At 33.3% G+C, this 20,299-nt stretch overlaps 1 protein-coding gene across 4 annotated transcripts; it reads left to right on the forward strand.

The window, feature by feature from the left end:
• The first annotated feature begins 9,706 nt into the window (after positions 1-9,706).
• On the forward strand, positions 9,707-14,093 carry LOC130813206 (calmodulin-binding receptor-like cytoplasmic kinase 1). Of its 4 annotated transcripts, XM_057678981.1 has the most exons (7): positions 10,022-10,128; positions 11,037-11,211; positions 11,408-11,646; positions 11,748-11,916; positions 12,174-12,263; positions 12,913-13,211; positions 13,383-14,093. In XM_057678981.1, the coding sequence occupies exons 2-7, from the start codon at positions 11,202-11,204 to the stop codon at positions 13,698-13,700; spliced, it is 1,125 nt and encodes a 374-aa protein (XP_057534964.1). In that variant the 5' UTR covers positions 10,022-10,128; positions 11,037-11,201; the 3' UTR covers positions 13,701-14,093. The 4 variants fall into 4 exon arrangements, with proteins under 4 accessions (XP_057534961.1, XP_057534962.1, XP_057534963.1 ...); XM_057678978.1 differs by lacking the exon at positions 11,037-11,211 and having other exon boundaries at positions 9,707-10,128; XM_057678980.1 differs by having other exon boundaries at positions 9,723-11,211.
• Positions 14,094-20,299: the final 6,206 nt, after the last annotated feature.

Below are 20,299 nucleotides of genomic sequence, written 5' to 3' on the forward strand. Positions count from 1 at the left end.
TTGAAAGTAAAAAGTGGATGCTACCATGTGGAAAAATCTTACAAAATGATAAATTAAATGGAAAATGCTACGGCGGTTAGATAGTGCATAAATTGGATGCTACCATGTGAAATTTCCTTTTTTTAATTCTCATGACAGGATTTTAATTCCCAATCCTTATTTTTTGCCACCCTTTACATTTTATCGCCACCCCCTAATGAAATTACAAATTTGCCCCTAGACTTAAAACTTGCTTAACAAATGTAAATCGCACTTAATAACACTATTATCACTTTAAAAACATTAAATTTAAAGTTTGAACGTAATACCGAACATTTTTATCGCGACTCTATATATATTGAATTTTCAGAGGTGTCCTTGTAGTATATACGAATTCAAACATGGTACTATCTCTCTAAAAACTCTCTAAAAACTGTAACATCTCTCTAAACAAAATTCTCTAAAAACACTACGTTAACTTAAACAAGCTAAAAGCGTACATCGAACAACAATGGCATACAAAAACGAGCACGATAACGATTCGGTAAGTAATTAATCGATTCGAAATTAAAAACAAATAATTCTTTTTATTTATTATAATTATTTTTGAAGTTATTATTATTTATTAAATATTATAGTAGTTTATTTTATTTAGTCATATATTTATATATTTTTTTGTGTTTACTTAAATTATTTATTTATGTTATTTTAATTCATTATATTTTATATATGTATTTTATTTACTAAATTTTTTTTATTTCATATTTTTGTATTGATATTGTTAATATATTGAAATTTGAATTATTAAACTAATTGATATCGTTAATATATTAAATAGTTTAATCTTTTAATTATTATGAATAAATTTATATTTGTAGGATTTTGAAAACTTAGGGGATAATGTAGATTACTCTGATAGATTCGTTACCGATAGAGAATTTGATTTTATAGATGATTTATATGCTTGGGCTGAATAAATAGCATTAAGAATTGGTTTTCAATTTACACGTGCTTCATTTAAACAAAAGGAAGGACGTTCTAGAGTGAGTTTGTACTTAAGATGTCTCCGTTATGGTAATATAAGGGGTGATTTGCATAACTTAGACAATGCTGCTCGACCTGGTTCCAAAAGTAGGGCTTGTGGGTGTAAATTTATGATTTTAGGTTGTAGTCGTAAACCAGGGAAAAGACTTGGACGGTAAGAGTGTTTCCTGGTGAAAAAGGAAGACATAACCACCCGTTCTTGGTGTATAAAGATGGTCAAATAAGAGTAAATAGGATGACTGTCGATATTAGGTAGCACATACGAGATCTCAGTGCAACTGGCATGCAACCAGCGTTTATAATGCCTTCAATTAGAAGGAATTTTCCTGGTTTTTTTTGGTAGTATGAATCAAATTTATAATGTAAGACAGTCAATAAGGAGAGAAGAGATGGATGGTAGGACTCCTCTTCAACACTGTCTATATATGGCCACAGAGCATAATTATGTAGTCTGGACAGACTTGGTGTAACAACCCGACTTACCGTTGACTGAGTAAACAGGGTCATCACGGGGTTCATTTCCCAAGAAACTGAAATCACACTTCCAAAACTTGAGTAAAGGGATCACCAGCTCTTTAACGTAACTAACTCAGCTATATCTCAAAACAAACATCTAACTAAAGCAAAGGATAATCATACAATTCTCTGCAAGTCCGATATAACCAACACAGCCAAATCAAATTTACATTTATCCAAAATTCTAATACAAAACTACAAATTCCTAAGTGCTCGGCTCAATATACATCCTTGGAACCTCTAATCACCTCCGCTAATCCATTATTCCCGACTGGTTCCGATCTGTAGACAAACTAAAAGTTGAAAATAACAGAAGGTCAGATTAAACTAAATGAGAAGTAACAATCCAAAACAACAAAACACAGTAACTCAAATCATAGGTTTAAAAGCAACATCAATTTCCTAGATCTATGTGCGCAAAGGGAGTCTAGTTTGAGAGGTACCCCATAGCTCTAAGGCTATGTCGCTCTCGGGTGAAGCTAGTCAATATCTGAATGACAATTCGCTTCACAAACATGGAGTCGGGAACAATGTTCCTCAACTCCGTCAATGACCAGCTCGCAAGAAGTCCGATCCATTGACCATATCATAATATCAACATAAGCATTCACAACAACACTTGTCTCAACAGTTTCCAATTTCAAAAGAGCTTTAGTAAAAAGTTTATTTTCAAGAATGTAGTCTGGCAAGACCCTTAAGGGACTGCTATACTCACCAAAAAGAACGCTTCAAGAAGCTAAGTCTGGTACTCTGCAATCACTAGAAGGGCTCCTCGATAATGTCGCCTCCTGAAGCATAACAAATATAGCATCACAATAAAGCATACGATACTACAACTAGGTTCATATAGCTCATTGCATCTCATCCTAAGAATAGTTCCATCTTCTATTCTAATATTTCTCATTTCAGAGATTGTGCAAGTCCTAACTCCAACCCTCAATATCATCAAAATAAATAACCTTGCTTTAGTCTAGCTTATATTCTTGTAAAGATTATACGTCTCCACAATTCCCTTTGTATTCCAATTCAAACACTTCCATGTTCGTCTAAACTCAAAACCAAGAAACTAAACAAGATTAACAAACTATCCAAAAGAAAGATTTAGCTAGTTTATCCATTCAACTAATAATTTCCACACGAACCCTAGATACCTTCAATAACAACCAATCAATCAACATTTAACTATTACCATAATATGAAAAGGTTAATATTACATCCAAGAACACTGAACTAACCACAACTAAATCATTCGAATAATCTACTACTAAAATCATAGCCCACACTTAAATTCTCATCATCACATAAGTCACTAATAACACATTTTCCATGAATTTCCAATTTAATAACTCATCTAACTAACTCATATACATTCTAAGATTCAACAACATTTAGGGTTTAACACATGAATGAAAGATTATACAAGGGAAAGTATATGAATAAGAGCATAATTATTAATCAAGAAGGACTACCTTCTGTTTGCAGCAGCAAGAAACGGAAAAATTCAGGTTCAATGCTTTATTTTCGGCTTGGATTTGATGTTTAATCAACAGGACCAAAACTCACTCAATCCTTCCCCAAATCGGCAGAATTCAAGTCAAGGGAGGAAGATTTCGGCTGCTTCTACACTTATAGTGGTTCAAAATCAGAGAAAAGCTAAAGATAATGCTGAAATAATGTGTCGAAAATCAAAGAAAGAATCGAGTAGATTATACCTGATTAGCTTTAGTTTGTTACTTTTCAAAAAAAATCAAGCGAAGGACTACGTTTCTTGAAGAACTTGGAGCGAAATCAGATGGTTTAGGACATTGTTGCTTCGAAATCAGATGAAGAAGATGGGTAGAGCTGCGTTTTTCTTTGAAAATCGAAGACAAGGAATGACGGGATGAGAGGCATGGGTTTCGAAGGTTTTGAGAAGGCAAAGAAGGATTTGATTTTATTTTTTGTGTTGAAGATGATGATGAATAGTGGAATGCGTGAAACTAGTTTCTATTATTCTTTTTTTTATTATTATTTTTTTTATTTTTTTTAAAGAAAAGGAAAAGAAGAAAAATTAAATTGAGAATATTTTATGTCATGTGTATTTAAGATCATTCTCGCACTGATAATTCTCTTAAACTTACTCGTCTTAAAATATTAATTTCTCAAATGTTACACTTGGATAGTGAGGGGCAGTTGAGTAGATTATTGATTGCAAGTCCAACATCTATGCAGATGATACGTTCGTGGCCCCATGTTGTGTGATAGACACAACGTACAAAACTAATAAGCAAAAGTGGCCCCTTTGCGAAATCATTGGAATGACGCCAGTCAATCACAACTTCTTGGTTGCGTTCTGTTTGATGTGAGATGAGGCGGCTGTGTCTTATTCTTAGGTGTTGGAGAGGTTGAGGGATATTTACGGCAGAGTTCAGACGCCTAACGTAATTGTAACGGATCGAGAAGAGGGTTTGTCTGCAGCTATTCGTGTTGTCTTTACAGGTAAACAGGTTTTAATGATTAATTATTCTCGATCTATATACTATATATATATATATATATCTTAATTAATTTTAAATTTCTGTTTAATGCAGAAGTACGACATTTATTATGCGTATGGCATATTGGCAATGACGTGGAGAACATGGTCGACAAATTGTGCGGTGGCAAGAGCAATCAACAGGGGCAGATATTCAGGCAAACAAAATGGAACCCCTTGGTTAACAGTCTGACGATCCCTGAATTTGAAAATAGGTAGTAAGGGATTGTGTCTACTTGGTCGAGGAGGGTCGTGCGATATTTGGCTGGAACATGGATTTCTCACAAAGAGAAATTTGTGCGTGCGTGGACGAATGACTGTTTGCACTTGGGTAACCAGACTACCTGTAGAGTTGAAAGCCTACACACTTCCTTCAAGTACTACATGGGTAGCGGTAATAGCTCATTTGATACCCTCTTTAAAAGGGCACACGCACAGATAACGAATCAGCAATTGAGGATAAGATAAGCTCTGCAGAAATCTATGAATTTCATTTCAAGGATGTCGCGACTTAATTTTTTGAGACCATTGTATCGTCATGTTTCCATATTTGCCTTGCAACAATTGATGATGGAGCACAACCGGATGTTAAACTTGGGAAGTTATGTTTTTGACAAATGCGGTTGTGTCATTTAAAGAACCCACAGATTACCCTGCGCGTGTTACTGTTACTGTTACTTGTCAATCAGGTCTAATGGTGCGTTGTACTTGGACGATATACATCCATTTTCAAAAATGTTAAAGTACTTAGAGGCAGAAGAAGACGCCAACGAAGAAGTACGGCACGCAAACGCCGATGATAAAGAGTACTTTCAATCGTTGGTGGATGAAGTTTTAAAAGCCGACCCCGCAGTTATACGACGCATGTCTCAGGTATTTGAACAAGAACTACACCCTGATGATACCGATATACCTGATCCATAAGCAAGTCCACCGAGGAAGGAAACACCAATGACAAGCAGAACCCTCAGGAGAAACAAAAGTGCGTTCGAGTACAGTAGATCATCCTCAAGGGGTCCCGGATCCAGATCTTCATCACGCGGGAGATCTAGCAACCGATCGCACCAATCGTCAGTTGGAATTAACTTCAGTTTTACATTATCTGGTACCCGTATTTCCTTTCCTATAATCATATATGTTTTAGATCAATTGAATGATATTAATATACAGTTATTTTTTCAGATGGTTCAGCAGGTCGTGATTTTTCACTTTTTTTGTGGCCAAATCACATTCCGTATATTCTTCCGCCATACCTGTTTGATTGGATTGATGTTATAGGTGACGGAAACTATGGTTTTAGAGCTATTGCCGTCACAGAGTTAGAGGGCGAGGATGCATGACCTCTTTTACGACGTGTAATGAGTTTGGAAATGAAAACGCATAGAGATCAATATGCACGCGTGTATCTATCAGCAGAGTTGGTGTAGGATGCTATATACAGAATTGCCGCCCACAACAAAGGACTTGCCCCGTACAGTCACTGGATGGAAATGACAATATTGTATTCTGCAGCAATGTTTCTCAACATTGTAATTGCGTATTATGGCTCTGCCGATGGTAATCCAATGTATAATTGTTTAGTGCTTCCGTTAAGGAGAACAGGGGGAATGCATGGCGTTAATAAACTTGTACATAATCTTTGGGTGAACGGGAATCATTATGTTCAGCTTTTAATGAATGATGGTTCATCTCCACTGCCGCCAGTCCAGCAAAATTGGAGAGCAGTAGCTAACAATTCATGTAAATTTAGAGAGACAGTATCGCAATAGGATATCACTTTGGAATAGACTGTGCGGCGTACAACGACCACAACAAAATAACACCGCCGAAGATGCAGTCAATTTAGATAGTCCATAGTACAATGTTGTGTAGTTATTGTGTTGATTGTGTTTATTGTATTGATTGTACTTAATGTTTTCATTTTATTAATTGTATTCATTGTAGTAATTGTATTTATAGTATTCATTCCATAATTATGTTAGTGAATAAATATGTTAGTGAATCAAACGTAACGTGTAATAATACAAATTCTTGATCAATACAAACATAAATGTCTATGAAGGGCTATGCCCTCTAAACACTTGCCATTCGGCAAACAAATCTCTAAGTTCATCCAAATACATATCAACAGCCTGTCTTTCTCGGGGCGTCATATTAACAGCAGCTGACATCCTCAGCAATGGCGCAAGTCGAATTAGAAATTCAGCTGCAAACTGTACAAACAAAACAATTGTATTATCAAAAAAATAGACAACAATTTCGGTAATGACACATAAAAATGAAATAGATAAATGCAAACACTAACGTATTCAACTCTGTTATCCGTTGCACCAAATGCAGCAGTAGGTCCTTCACCGGGGATGAGAAATGTGTGGGAAGACACTCTAAACCTGTCGATAAACTTAGGGACAACCTCTGATGGAACGGATGCTCGACGCAGTGCCTGATCACCAACGTGGGCACAATAGGGGAACCTACTCCACATCTCCGTGTACATAGACGGAGAAGTGAATGTCACTGAATAGGAACCCTGTGCCGGTCGCAGAGCTTGGGTAGGTCTCAGCGGTGGGGGGGGAGGTGGGGGAATAGCCTGTGCAAAACCAAGCTGTTTGACTGTCCTCTCAGGCAAATACACCTCCACGATATCAAAACAGGTGATACCCCGATATAGGCGGTGCGTAGGTGCTCGTTCAATAAAGCCCTAGGAGAGGTCATGTACGGAGTCCATTCCACCTGCTTACAAAGAAAATTAACATAAACAACATAATATAAGATTAAAATAATTAGTATAACGATGTGTGAGGTCATGTACAAAACCTGTGTCTCTGTCATGGAGTCCAGTATATTCCTATAGTCTCTCAGTCTGCTCAGCTCACGGATTAGCTTCTGCGGGGACCACATCTCCGCCCTAGTCTTGTTAGGCATATCAGCTTGACGAGGATGGGGGCGGAAGGATGGGAAGTACTCGTAAATCCATGTCTGCAACAGTGTCAGACAACCAGCAATAGTCTTGAACCCAGTCCTTGTCGCCATACCCAGTTGGCGATACATGTATGCCAGCGTCACTTCACCCCAAGCAATCTCATCCTGATCAGTAGTCACAGCAAGTATAGGGTGAGGTCGCATCCCGACTCTAGTCTTATCCACCAACAGCGTGGAACCCACTACAGCCATGTAATACGCAGTAGCTTGAGTCTCTAGAGACTGAGAACGGTGGCATAGCTGCAACATTTCACCAACGTTAATACTCCCGCTGGTGATGTACCCCTTCCTACGCAGCCCTAACATTGGCTCCCCAAACAGACCGGCCAGGCCAAGCTTCCAATCACCATCAGCAGGTTCAGCGGGAAGTGAACCGTCAATGCCAACTCCTAAAATGCGTTGCACATCGTGCAACATTATAGTCATCTCCCCCCCATGGCATGTGGAAGGTGTTGGTGTCAGGCTGCCACCTCTCCACAAAGGCCGAAATAAGAGCACGATCAATGTGCTGGTGCATTATGTACGGCAGACGACCTAGAGGAGTGGCATGTAACACCCCGTACAGCTCATCAGACATGTCCTACAGTCTGATGATCGCATCCAACGTCCTCTTCCTAGGACGACAATCCAAAATCGGAGGCGTGCGCTTCGATCCCTCAAATATAACCTTCGCTACGTGCCCACCGTAGCTGGGTATTAAACTGGTGTCAACAGGACCCCGGGCTGGGGTGATGTGATCAACCAGTTTATGTCCGCGGACTATGTGCGTCTCCTCCCCCATGGAGCCGCATCCTCAACCTGGCCGACTCCTACGTGATCAGAAGTGCCAGCCGTGCTATGCCCTCTAATCCTAAACTGACAGGCATGCTCTCTGACGAGCGTCCAATCAACAGGATGACCGACAGACTCTTCCCGACTAACATACTCGTCGTAATCAGTATCATCGCCACCTAAGCCGACCGTATCACTGCGCGCTCAAAAGCGACTACGCACATTGTCTAGGGTACTCAAACGTTAGGTCTAACTATGTTTGGTCGCCTGTTCCTGTCTGGCTCACCTTGCTGAACCCGTAACCCCCTCTCATGGGGATCCCCTCTCAGTAAACTCGCCCTAGAACTATTGCCGCTCAATAACCCTCTAAAAAAGCCTTTTCCTTTTCCCTGATGTCCAGCCACTTACTACAATTTTCATATTTTAATAAACTATTAATAAAAAATTAAAAGCATAAAAAAAATACATTAAGTTATAATCATTTTAATTACACTTACAATATTAATTTTATTTAAGTAAATTTAATAAACATTTACAATCATATAAATTATTAACAACTAAAATAATTCACACATATAAACAAATAAATAATTATTATATTAATAAACAATTAAACAACTAAAATTTAATTAACAACTAAAATAAAATTTTATTAACAATTATTATATTAAAAATTAATTAACAACTAAATTTTAATTAATATATTATTATTTTATTAAAAAATAATTAAACATTTAAATAAATTATTTAAATTCAAAACTAATTATTATAATAACATTATCATAATATAATAATATATTAAAATAAAATAATTTATTACAACATTTATTAAATAACAATAACTTAAAAAATAAATTAATTAAACAAAAGAAATTTTATACTTTGAAATTCAAAAAAAAAATAATAAAATAAAATATTAGTCGTACAAAAAGTGCGACTGGTATTATTATTATTATTATTATTTTTTGAATTTCGAATTACTATATTATTATTATATTAACAAATTAGTAAACATTTAAATAAATTATTTAAATTCAATGCTAATTATTATAATAACATTATCATAATATAATAATATATTAAATAAAATAATTTAATACAACATTTATTAGATAACAATAACTTAAAAAGTAAATTAATTAAACAAAAGAAATTTTATAATTCGAAATTCAAAAAAAAAATTAATAAATAAAAAATTAATACCAGTCGTACAAAAAGTGCGACTGTACCTAGGTACAGTCGCACTTTTTGTGCGGCTGGCATTATTATTATTATTTTTTTTTTTTGAATTTCGAGTTACTATATTATTATTATATTAAAAAATTAGTTAACATTTAAATAAATTATTTATTCAATACTAATTATTATAATTACATTATCATAATATAATAATATATTAAAATAAAATAATTTAATACAACATTTATTAATTAACAATCTAAAAAAAATTTATTAAACAAAAGAAATTTTATAGTTCGAAATTCAAAAAAAAAAAATAAATAAAAAATTAATACCAGTCGCACAATTTGTCCGACTGGTAGTAAATTTATTTATTTTTTTGAATTTTAAATTACATTAAAATAGAAATTACCTCGAGTTTTTGTTAACGACTTCGATTCCAAAGCTTTAGCTCCGATTAATTTTATGTGTAGATTTTGTGTTTTTGGAAGTGATAAAAGTGTTATTGAGTAAATTTGAGTGTTTTATAGAGGTTTTAAAATTTTTAAGTCCAAAGGCATTTTCGTCATTTTATTAGAAGATGACGATAAAATGAAAAAGGTGACAATGTACAATAATACCCTTTTAATTTTCATAATCTACGGAAAGATACTTTTAAAATAATATAGTAGTATAATTTATTTAGAGTGTCGTAAGATTATGGGACAAGCGAGTAAACAGTTGGATTTCCATCTTGTAAATATAATATATAGATCTGGTCTGACATAATTTAAACTTTAAAGTACATAATCTTATCAATCCACTTGAGAAATGAATGAAACAGCAGACTATTTTTATTTCTCTTCCATATTCAATTGCATATTTTTGCTGCAGAATTTGACCTTAGCTGCGAATGAAGAATTCGCCTGTTTCTTCCTCCAATCGCTCATATCTATTTGATTCTTCAAGCTCCAAGTCTCAGCATAATCAATGCGGTGCTTTATCTATGATGCAAATTCAGAAGAACAGCTCTCTGTTTTATCAATTCTTCAAGAAATTTACCATAATTTTCTCAGCTGTAGGCTACAATTCTAAAAGTGATGCTCCAGAAGTTGACCAAGGTTATGGAATTAGGAACTCAAATAAGATCCATAGTAATTCATGTAAGCGCTTGTCAATCCCCTTTTCTTGATTTTTTTTTGTTTTTGTTTTGAAGTGTTGATTATATATCCCTTAAGGTTGATATTTTTTGGATTGAACTGACTACTGAGTTCTGTCTAATTCGTAATATAATTTATTGTAAATTGTAATTCGCTACGTAATTCACTATGATTTTGTGATTCGCAACATAATTTACTACTCTATAATTTGTATTATGTTACATAATGGACTATGAATTTGTATTTCGCCACTTAGCTTTCAGTAAGCTCACAAGGAGTTTGTAATTCGCTTTATAATTCACTTTGTGTTAAATTAGTTTTGATTTATCGTGAATGTGAACATATTAACAGGGAAATAAGAGATGTACACACTTCATAAGCCAAAGACATATATATTATATTATCTCAAAATCATATGGCTTTGGAAGAAGAACTCCAATAACTTATAAAAGTGTGCATATCATCTTCAATTTGTTGACGTGGGAAAAAACATCCCAACACTATGGAATTGTAATTCAGCATAATTCACCGTGAATCAGTAAATTGTGTTTCGCTATGATTTTGCATTTCGCCACATAGCTTACTAGGAATTTGTAATTCGCTTTCTAATTCACTTTGAAATTGTAATTCGCTACATAATTTACTATATGAAATTGTAATTTGCTCAAAATTTTCCTAATGCTATTCTTGTTTAATTTTCACGAAACGTGAGAGGATTGGTGAATCTGATAAAGCTGTGCTATCAGTTGTAATTCGTTTTGTATGAAGAATTCACCTGAAAAGGGAAGTATTCGTATCAATTTGTACTGATATTATGTGGTCTAATCAGTGTGCTCTGCTGATTTTTTGTGTTACTTGGACTCGGAGTACTCGTGTGGAATACTCCTTTGATCCCTTTGATTTGGCTACAGGATAATAATGTTACTTTATCAATTTGTAGTGGTGGAATAAGATTTTACAAATAGAGTTGGCAGAAAAACATATGTGGATGAGATGCAGGTACATAACGAGTTTGTAGATGAGAGTTGGAGGGAGAATGTTGGACCACAACCAAAAAGAGAAGAGTAACAAAACCAATGGCACGGAGTGAGTATATACTGTATAGTTCTCTAAATTTATGATTTAAACTAAAATGAAGTATGAGGTATGAACTTAGATAACCAAATGACCATAATTGAGTGACAAGGATTAGACGAAGATACTTGAGCTGAGATAATGAGTTTTGAGTTACTTAATTATATGGGATTTTAAGTTATATGTATGCTCTATACTTCTGTTACAGCTGGGTTCTCCTCAAAAAGCCAAAAAGAAGGGTCATCAACTAGGCAACCAGACTCTTTCAATCCATCGGAATCCTCAAGTGGAGAAGTCTTTGGCTCATTAAACTTTACTCTTCAGGATATTAATCAAGCTACCAAGAATTTTTCTCAAAATAATGTAATTGGAGATGGTGGTTTTGGGACAGTTTACAAGGGGCAGCTGAAGGATGGAAACCTCGTTGCAATAAAACGTGCAAAGAAGGTAAAATATATGATTGGTTAATGATTGGCTTTTAAATAAACAACTCGTAAACAATCATGCTAGAGCATATTTCCAGTTCAGATTGACTTGATATTTGGCAGGAATTGTATGACAAGCGAACTGCACAAGAATTCAAGAGTGAAGTCTTGGCCTACTCGAAAATTGAACATCTAAATCTGGTGAAGTTCTATGGGTATCTGGAGCACCTGGATGAAAAGATTATTGTTGTTGAGTATGTTGGAAATGGAACACTTTTCGACCATTTACATGGTATGTTAATTTCTGCAAGTTCTTAAAAAGGTTTTAATAATGCCTTTTCTCACGTGGTTGAACATGGAATTATATGATACTGATTATTACCAAACGGTAGTACAATTTGCAAAGCATATTGGCCTTTCAAAAATAAAGAAGCTAAGTAAATGGAATATGCTTCATCCTCATGAATAGTTGTACTGCAAGAGGACTTACGATTAATTATAAAACCTTCACTATAAATAAAAGTTGAATTTTATTTTACTGTAATTCAGGTAATCAGGGACGGGTTCTTGAGCTTGCTGAAAGACTGGATATTTCTGTTGATGTAGCGCATGCAATCACGTATCTACATACCTATAATGGCGAGTAACTAAGTATTTCGTGAATTTGATTTGGTCCATTTAGGAGAAAATTTAGTCCTGCATCCAGCATTTGGCTTTCCAATTCACCGTCCATAAAGGTGAAATGCTGTAAGTAGAAAAAACTCAAAAAGGTAAGATAACTTGAGTGAGGAAAATTGGTTGACATGATGGAGAGGGAGCCGATTGATATAGGAGGAAATGGGAACTTCAAATTGGAACACCCCCTAAAACGAGTATAGGAACTTAAATATTGCTTGACAGAGTACTTATTACCAACATGTTCTATTTGATTTTGATTTGGAATCAAGTCTTGGAAGCTTTTTAGTGTCCAAGCTGTGAGTGGGCAACTAGACACTGCTTTCAATTGAACATTTATAATGGGGTCAGTTCTTTGGTTTCGTATAATAGTGACTATTTTAAAATGACTCATTAAATCACGAGCACTTTTTATTTATATGCACTTGCCAATGATATTTGTCATTAAGGGTCAATTGCAAACAACCTCTTTGATATCACTAACAAAGGTTGGTCATATACAATCTAAAGTACTTACGAAATCGCTTTTGTATTATTATTTATTTATCGTTATAGTGAACTAATAAATGATTGAATGAATCCTTGATCTTTACTTTTCTCCTGCAATCGACAGATCCTCCAATTATTCACAGAGACATAAAAGCATCAAACATCCTCATCACAGAGAAACTTCGAGCCAAAGTTGCAGATTTTGGCCTTGCTCGATTTGTACCAGAAGTTCCTGATGTGACCCACATTTCTACACAGATCAAAGGGACAGCTGGATATTTGGATCCTGAGTATATGAAGTCCTACCAGTTAACAGAAAAGAGTGATGTCTACTCTTTTGGAATATTGCTTGTGGAGCTGATGACTGGAAGACATCCAATTGAACCATGTAAAGGGGTCAAAGAGAGAGTTACTATTAGATGGGTACGTATCTTGAATATCACTTCTGACATAATTTATAATGTTTTTGCTTCATACAAGTTGAGCTGTTTATAACCGATACACATTGATATTATGATGTGAATCTGTGAAGGAGATGTATTCCAAAAAAAAGGTAACTTGAAAAGAAGATAAAGATGGTCTCTGAATATGCAGGCTATGAACAAGCTAAGAGAAGGTATGCCAGTCCTGGCAATGGATCCTAGGCTGAACAGAAGTCCTTCATCCATCAAGGTAGTCAAGAACATTCTGGAACTTGCCCAAAAATGCACTGGGCCTGTTCGGCAATCTAGACCATCCATGAAGGATTCTGTTGAAGTGTTGTGGGCTATTCGGAAGGAACTCAAAGAGGGAAATCAGTTGAATTACTGTGCCTCTCATAGATCAGTTGATTTACTCGAAAAAGAAGCAAGAAAGGTAAGGCAAGAATCATTGGGGATTGAAGGAGAGACCTACTCTTTAATGTCTGCGTAATCAAATCGAGATAGGTGTCTGGTATCTATCATGACTTGATCATCTGTAAATTTTGAGCTCTCATCATTTTAGTATAGTCGTTTTCTAATCGGTATTACTGCTTGCAGAAGGTTATACTTATGTTCAAGCAGCGAAGAAATTTACTTGATGTATAGATGTTAAGGTAACTGATTGGAATTGTCATTTAATGGTAACATCCAATTTTTGTCAAAAAGAATGTAGAAATTTTAATAGGTTCTCCCTCTGTCCTTTTATGTTAGTCTCAATTACTTATAAAAGTTCCCAAATAAACTAAAGGGATGTAGGTAATATGTATTGTGCATTTGTGCTCATTTTCAGGGTACTCTGGCACCCATTTTCACCAAAAAAAATATATTTCCATCCTCTATTTGCGACCTGCGACCTGTGGTGGATATAGGTTGTGTTCGGTGTAGTATTTGAAGTAGTGTTAGAGTTTTATTTTGGTTAAAACGCTAATTGATAAAAAAATAGTAGTATTCGGCAAAAAAGCATTTCGAATAGCGTTTAGCGACTTTATAGTTGTTTATAAAACGTAACGTTTGATGTGGTAGTAGAATATGAAGTAGTGTTTATGAAATAAAGACGCATGACTTAAGAATCCATAATTTACTCAACAACAAACAAAAATGGATATTCCTAAGTAAAGATTCTTTGGTTTTTGAGAGAAAAAAGCGATATCTCTTTCTTAATTTGTGGGCACCTTTCATTTGCAGAAACTATTGTAAGAAAGTATTTTCTTGAGATGCAACTCACTCACAAGTGGCCCAATAGATATTTTTAAAAAATTTACATGTGCGTTTATAATGTGTGAAGTCGGTGATTATGGTGTTTAATTATAGCATGTGAAGTATGTATTTATGGTATGTGAATAGGTGTTAGAGATTTGGTGAAGTAGGTGTTTATAGTATGTCAAAAAGGTGTTTATCTTTTTTCGTAAATACCTAATTCACATATCATAAATACCTATTTCACATATTATAAATACCTACTTTACATTCCATAAATACCTACGTCACATACTATCAAGTCTAGAGGTGTTCATTCGGTTGATCGGGTCGGTTTCGAACGGTTGTCATTCGGTTCGGTTATTTTTTGACTGTGCGTTACGACGGGTCACACTCGGGTCGAGTGAAACAGTCGTATTATTAGGAGATTTCATTAGTTGTTTTTAGCGCCTAATTATTCTTATATTTGTTCGTTACTAATTATAATTTAATTAGTGATGGTAGTAATTTGAAATATCTCTACAATGATTAGAAACTTGTTAATTCGTAACGTGATTATGAATCGTAACAAGTAACGTAAACTTTGGAGGTAAAACTTAAAGTTGAGCAACCACCCATAACAGTTTGAAAAAATTTTAATTATTACCCAAGCATATTATGTAACCATGATGGGAGTAAATTAAATATTTCACACATTTACAAGTGATTTTTAAACTTGAAGTACAAGTTACATAACTTGTTACATGTACAACAATTTTTACCCATATCTTAAACTATCTTAGATAAACCTTTTCTACACTATAATAGATCAAATGATGGACAAAAATCACCAAAAAACAACCCCAACCAGCCATGCTAAAGCTGTCATACTCCCCCTTATAGCCCTTTGTATACTTACATACACAAGCTAAAAACTCTACAAGAACCCCTTTTGTTCTACCCAAAGCTTGTGCATCATTACAAGCATGCAAGAGGCAAATATTTGAAGCAAAAACACTCTATTTTCTGAATAATTATTCAGCCATAAACCCCAACACATTGCTCCCAAGTTCATCCATGAACAAACACTAGAAACCTTCAAACTTTCAATAACTAAAACACTTTCTTTTCTCATCAAATATTCTTCAAAAACCCATTTAAAACTTCTGAAAATTTATGTTTATAAACTCAAATCTCCCACAAAAATAATCTTCATCTTAAGAGCTTTCCATAGACACCAAACTTGAAGAAATCCACCAAGTATAGAGTAAGTTATGTTCATTTCTTTATTCCACTAGTTTTTGTTAAAACTTGTTCATGTAAAACATTTTTTTTTCATGAATCTTTCTATAAACTAAGATCATTATAAAATGAGTATTTTATCTCTAAACTAAGAAAATCATCACTTATAAATCTATAAAAATCGGCCATAATAGAAAGTAAGAAGATGTATTTCCACAAACATATATTTGTTACTTAAAGGATTCAAATAAAATTATGGGACTTTACTAAGTATGTTGCTCAACATAATAAGTATACTCCAAATATATTAAAATCATCACAAGTATTAGTCTAACAACTCTTACTAGGAAAAGTTAAGTGCATGTTAGAAATCCAAAATTATTATTGATTTTTGGATGAATGCAATATGTTTAGTTGAAGATTTGGAGTTGAGACTTGAAGGGTAAGGACCCGAAGTTAGAATCGCTTCTAAGAACGTGTAGGAGCTTATGGAATAATTATATAGGCTTGGAGTCGAGGTATGTCACATGGGGTGATTTTTAAAAGATTTAAGAACAAGTTGGGAAAGTTTGTGTATAAACTTGTTTTTTTTTACAAAAAAAAAATAAAATTCCCAAAGAGAAGTTCTTAAATCTTGAAAAATGATGTGAAAATGATAAATTTGAGTATGAAATAATTTATTACATGTATTATTATTGTGGGCATTATGCATGTTGATTTTATAAATTATTATATGTTTAACGGCATGTTTAACACTACTTTGTGAAAGTTATTGTGATGGAAATGATTATATGAATTTGAAAATATTTGAAATTAATTTTAAAAGAAATTTCCAATAGCTATATGTTAAGAAAATTTCTTGGATACTTTTTTGTTGAGATTATTCGTTAAATTGATATTTTAATGGATTTTAAGGTGTTAAATACTCTTATTATAAAACATGGTATTAGATGAACTCTTCATCATCAAAAATAATTAATAAAAAAATTTTATAATGTCTCCAACAAGATTTGGCCAGAATATATTTAGTTTGGAATTTTTTATTATTTTTGAATAATCCTTAAATTGTTTAACGGTACATTGTAAAATGGTAAAATATAAAATAATTACCAAACGAAGACATATGGACTCAAAATTTTTGTCACATACTCATATGGACAGTAGGTAAAATTGGTAAAAGTTTGGGAAGGTTTCGTTGACATTTAAGAACCTTAATAATTTTTACGCTGTTATTAATAATCGGTAAGTTGAAAAACGGTAAAATATAAAATAAATACTAAATGACTTCTTTTGGACATGAAAATTTTATGAGACACTTATATAAACAGTAGATACATGTTCAAAAACTTATATGGATTTTCGTGACCATATATGGACTTAAACAAATTTTATTCGGTTTATCGGTAAAATAACGATATTAATTATTAAAAATACCCCACATGATTTTTAATGGTTATTTAAAATTTTATATCCCTTAAAATAGCTTCTGGAATATCATATAATTTTTATGATATTTTATTCGCCCTCAAATAATTTTAAACCTATTTTATTCTATTTATCAATAAAATGTCTATACAAAATAATAAAACATCATACATGATTTTTATAAGTTCAAATGGCCTAATAAATATGTTATATGACTTCTGGAACTTTGGTATAATTTTACAAAATAAATTATTAATTATTTACTAATTTATCAAATTAATAGAAAATGTTTATTTATTAAAAAGTGTAATTGGTTAATTAAATTTGGGTAAAAATAGACCTATATAAAAAAATTTATAATTATATTAATAACCTACTGCCTCATAGTATAAATTAAGTTTAAATTAGATGGTTTATAAATTTTACGGATTTAAGACGCCATTTAAATAACGGTAAATACCCAAATTGTCGAAAATAGTTGTAAGATCGTTATAAATTCGCATAACCAATTATAATCTGATGGGACAACCTTAAATTCATTTTAAATAAGGTATTATAATGACTTGATTAATTTGGGCCTTGTTGGAGAATTAATATGTACTTTGTAAATCAATTATCGATTTTATAGACTTTATGAATCATATTCTAGTTGTTTTGAATGAATTTAAAAACCCTTTTAAATTATATTTACTTTAAGAAGGATTGAAACGAAACATTTTAGTGATTTCCTTAAAAAAAATCGTATTGAACTTTAATCACTTTTTGTTACAATGCATTTCCATACATGCTAGTGATGCCCCAATATAATACAAAGGTTATGTTTATTGATATGATTATGCTAAGCATGTTTTACCCATGTGGAAAATATTATGATTTGATTTTTGCTAAGTCGCAAATAAAGTATGTTTTGCTATGTGCAAATAAAAGATGTTTATCATATGGAAAAAGTTAATATTTTTGACTTTCAAATGCTATTAAAATTACAAGATATATATTATGTGAACGAAAAAAATGTTTTAGCCTAAATGGCGGGTACATATGCCACAGCAAATGTTGTGTGCATGATTAAACGACTCAGCAATGCTGAGCACGTATTCTTCACAATACCATTGTGTTACACTTGCCGGACATGTCGCGGACGGTTGACCGACTACCAAACGAGTCACAGGATGACTCACAGAGTACCTATGTAAACTTATGATATGAGTTTGAAATTGATTTGGATCTATTGAGATCTTATGATTTATGATGAAAAATGAGAATTTGAAATGACTATAGAGCCATTGAACTGGATTTGAATCATAATATGATTTATCAAATGAAAAAGCATATTTCAAAATGAATTTACTCAGCCTTTTTGCTGATACTATGCTTTGTATGTTTTTTCCAATGGTTTTGTTTTTAGAGTAAACCCCTATGACACCTCGACGGAGAATGGATATGCGAGCGGAAGATGAACCCGAGTTGGAGTATGACTCCCCTTTTGTTTAGATCTCTTTATTGTATTTGAGAGACTATTAGTTTAGATTTAGACTAATTTAAGGATGTAATTTGAACTTTGGACTTATTTCGATTTGGTCGTAATTTTCCTATATTTTGGACAGTTAAGACTACCGTTATATTGCTTGGTTTATTCAAGTATTATACTTGGATATTGGTTTGACCTTTAAGTAACCCCTTAATTGTGTTGGCAAAAGTAAGCTTCCGCTTGATTAATCTAAATTTCAGTTATTATTTGCCTTCATAATTCGAGGCGGTTACATCGAGTCGGTTAGTCACGGTTCGGTTGGAGATCGGTTATTCAAGCTATCGTGTTAGCATCGGTTCGGTGTCGGTTGAAGTTCGTGTCGAGTGTCAATCGGTCTCGGGTTGTCATCGGTTACTAAATGGTTCGGTTTTGTCGGATACAAATCAGGTTCGGGTTTTTTATTTAAAAAAAAAGAATTCGGCTACGTATTACTAATTACTATCGATCGAATCAATATTAGATTAAGTTGTTAGTCATTTTTTAATTGACGATAAGATTACCTTTACTTAAAGCAAAATAGTTAAAATGCAAATCAATTAGTAATCATTATTACTTTGTTACTTTTACTTGTTTGACCGAAAATTAAAATTATAAAGTTCTATAAATTTTTCATCTAATTCGATTAAAAGTAGTTAAATAAACATTGACCATTGATTATTAACTCTAAATATATGAAACCATGTATTTGTAAAATTTAATTTATTAAAATATCTAACACTTTATTAGATTAACTAATAAGATGATTGAATATGAGTCTATCATACTTCTATGTTAAAAATTGGTTCAGGTCTACAACAGTTCGATATAAAATTCGTTCGGGTTAAGTCGGTTTTAGCCGGATCAAATTCGATTTTGAGCATGATTCGGGTCGGATATGACTCAGGTCGGTCATTAATAGGTTCGAGTAATCTCGGTTAACGTTTATGTGTCGGTTATAAAAATCGGTTACAGCTCGGGTTCAACTTTCCTATTTTCGGTTGTCAACCGGTTCGGGTACTGTCGGTTCGATAAACCTAAAAAAGGAACACATTTTTGGGTCGGTTTACTTTCGGTTTCGGTTCGGGTTTTCGAGTCGGGTCACTTTCGAACAGCTCTAATCAAGTCTATGTTTTCAGTAATTCTAATAGGTATTCATGGTACATATAGTAGATGTTTATTGTATGTAACTAGGCGTTTATAGCATGTGAAGTATGTGTTTATGGTTTGTAAAGTAGGTGTTTTTGGTATGTCAAGTAAGAGTTTAACTTTTTTGGTGTTTTTTAGTTTTCTTATTTTAAATTATTGTGCCGACCCAAATAAATGGTCTTTCAAACAGACCGTCTCTCTCAACAATTTGTGTTCATTTGACTTGCAATTGCTTTTGCTTTTTAATTCAGATGCTCCTTTTTATTACTTTTATAGTGTATGTTAAAATAGTTTCTACGTGTTATGTTATTTGCATGATCATTTAATATTCAGCAATAAACTGATGTTTTAATTGGTAGTTCAATCATTAACAAATCTATGTACTTCTATTCTAACTTTTGTTTTAAATTTATTGAAAATAACAAATTTTTTTATGATAATCACTTTTGTCGAACAGTAATACTACCCACAACTATCTAAACATCTACTACCATTTATAGCAACCCAAATTGCTAGTAGCTACTTTGCACCAAAAAGACCCACAAACTCAAATA

Source organism: Amaranthus tricolor, chromosome 5, assembly GCF_026212465.1.
Source record: "Amaranthus tricolor cultivar Red isolate AtriRed21 chromosome 5, ASM2621246v1, whole genome shotgun sequence".
Lineage (NCBI taxonomy): Eukaryota > Viridiplantae > Streptophyta > Magnoliopsida > Caryophyllales > Amaranthaceae > Amaranthus > Amaranthus tricolor.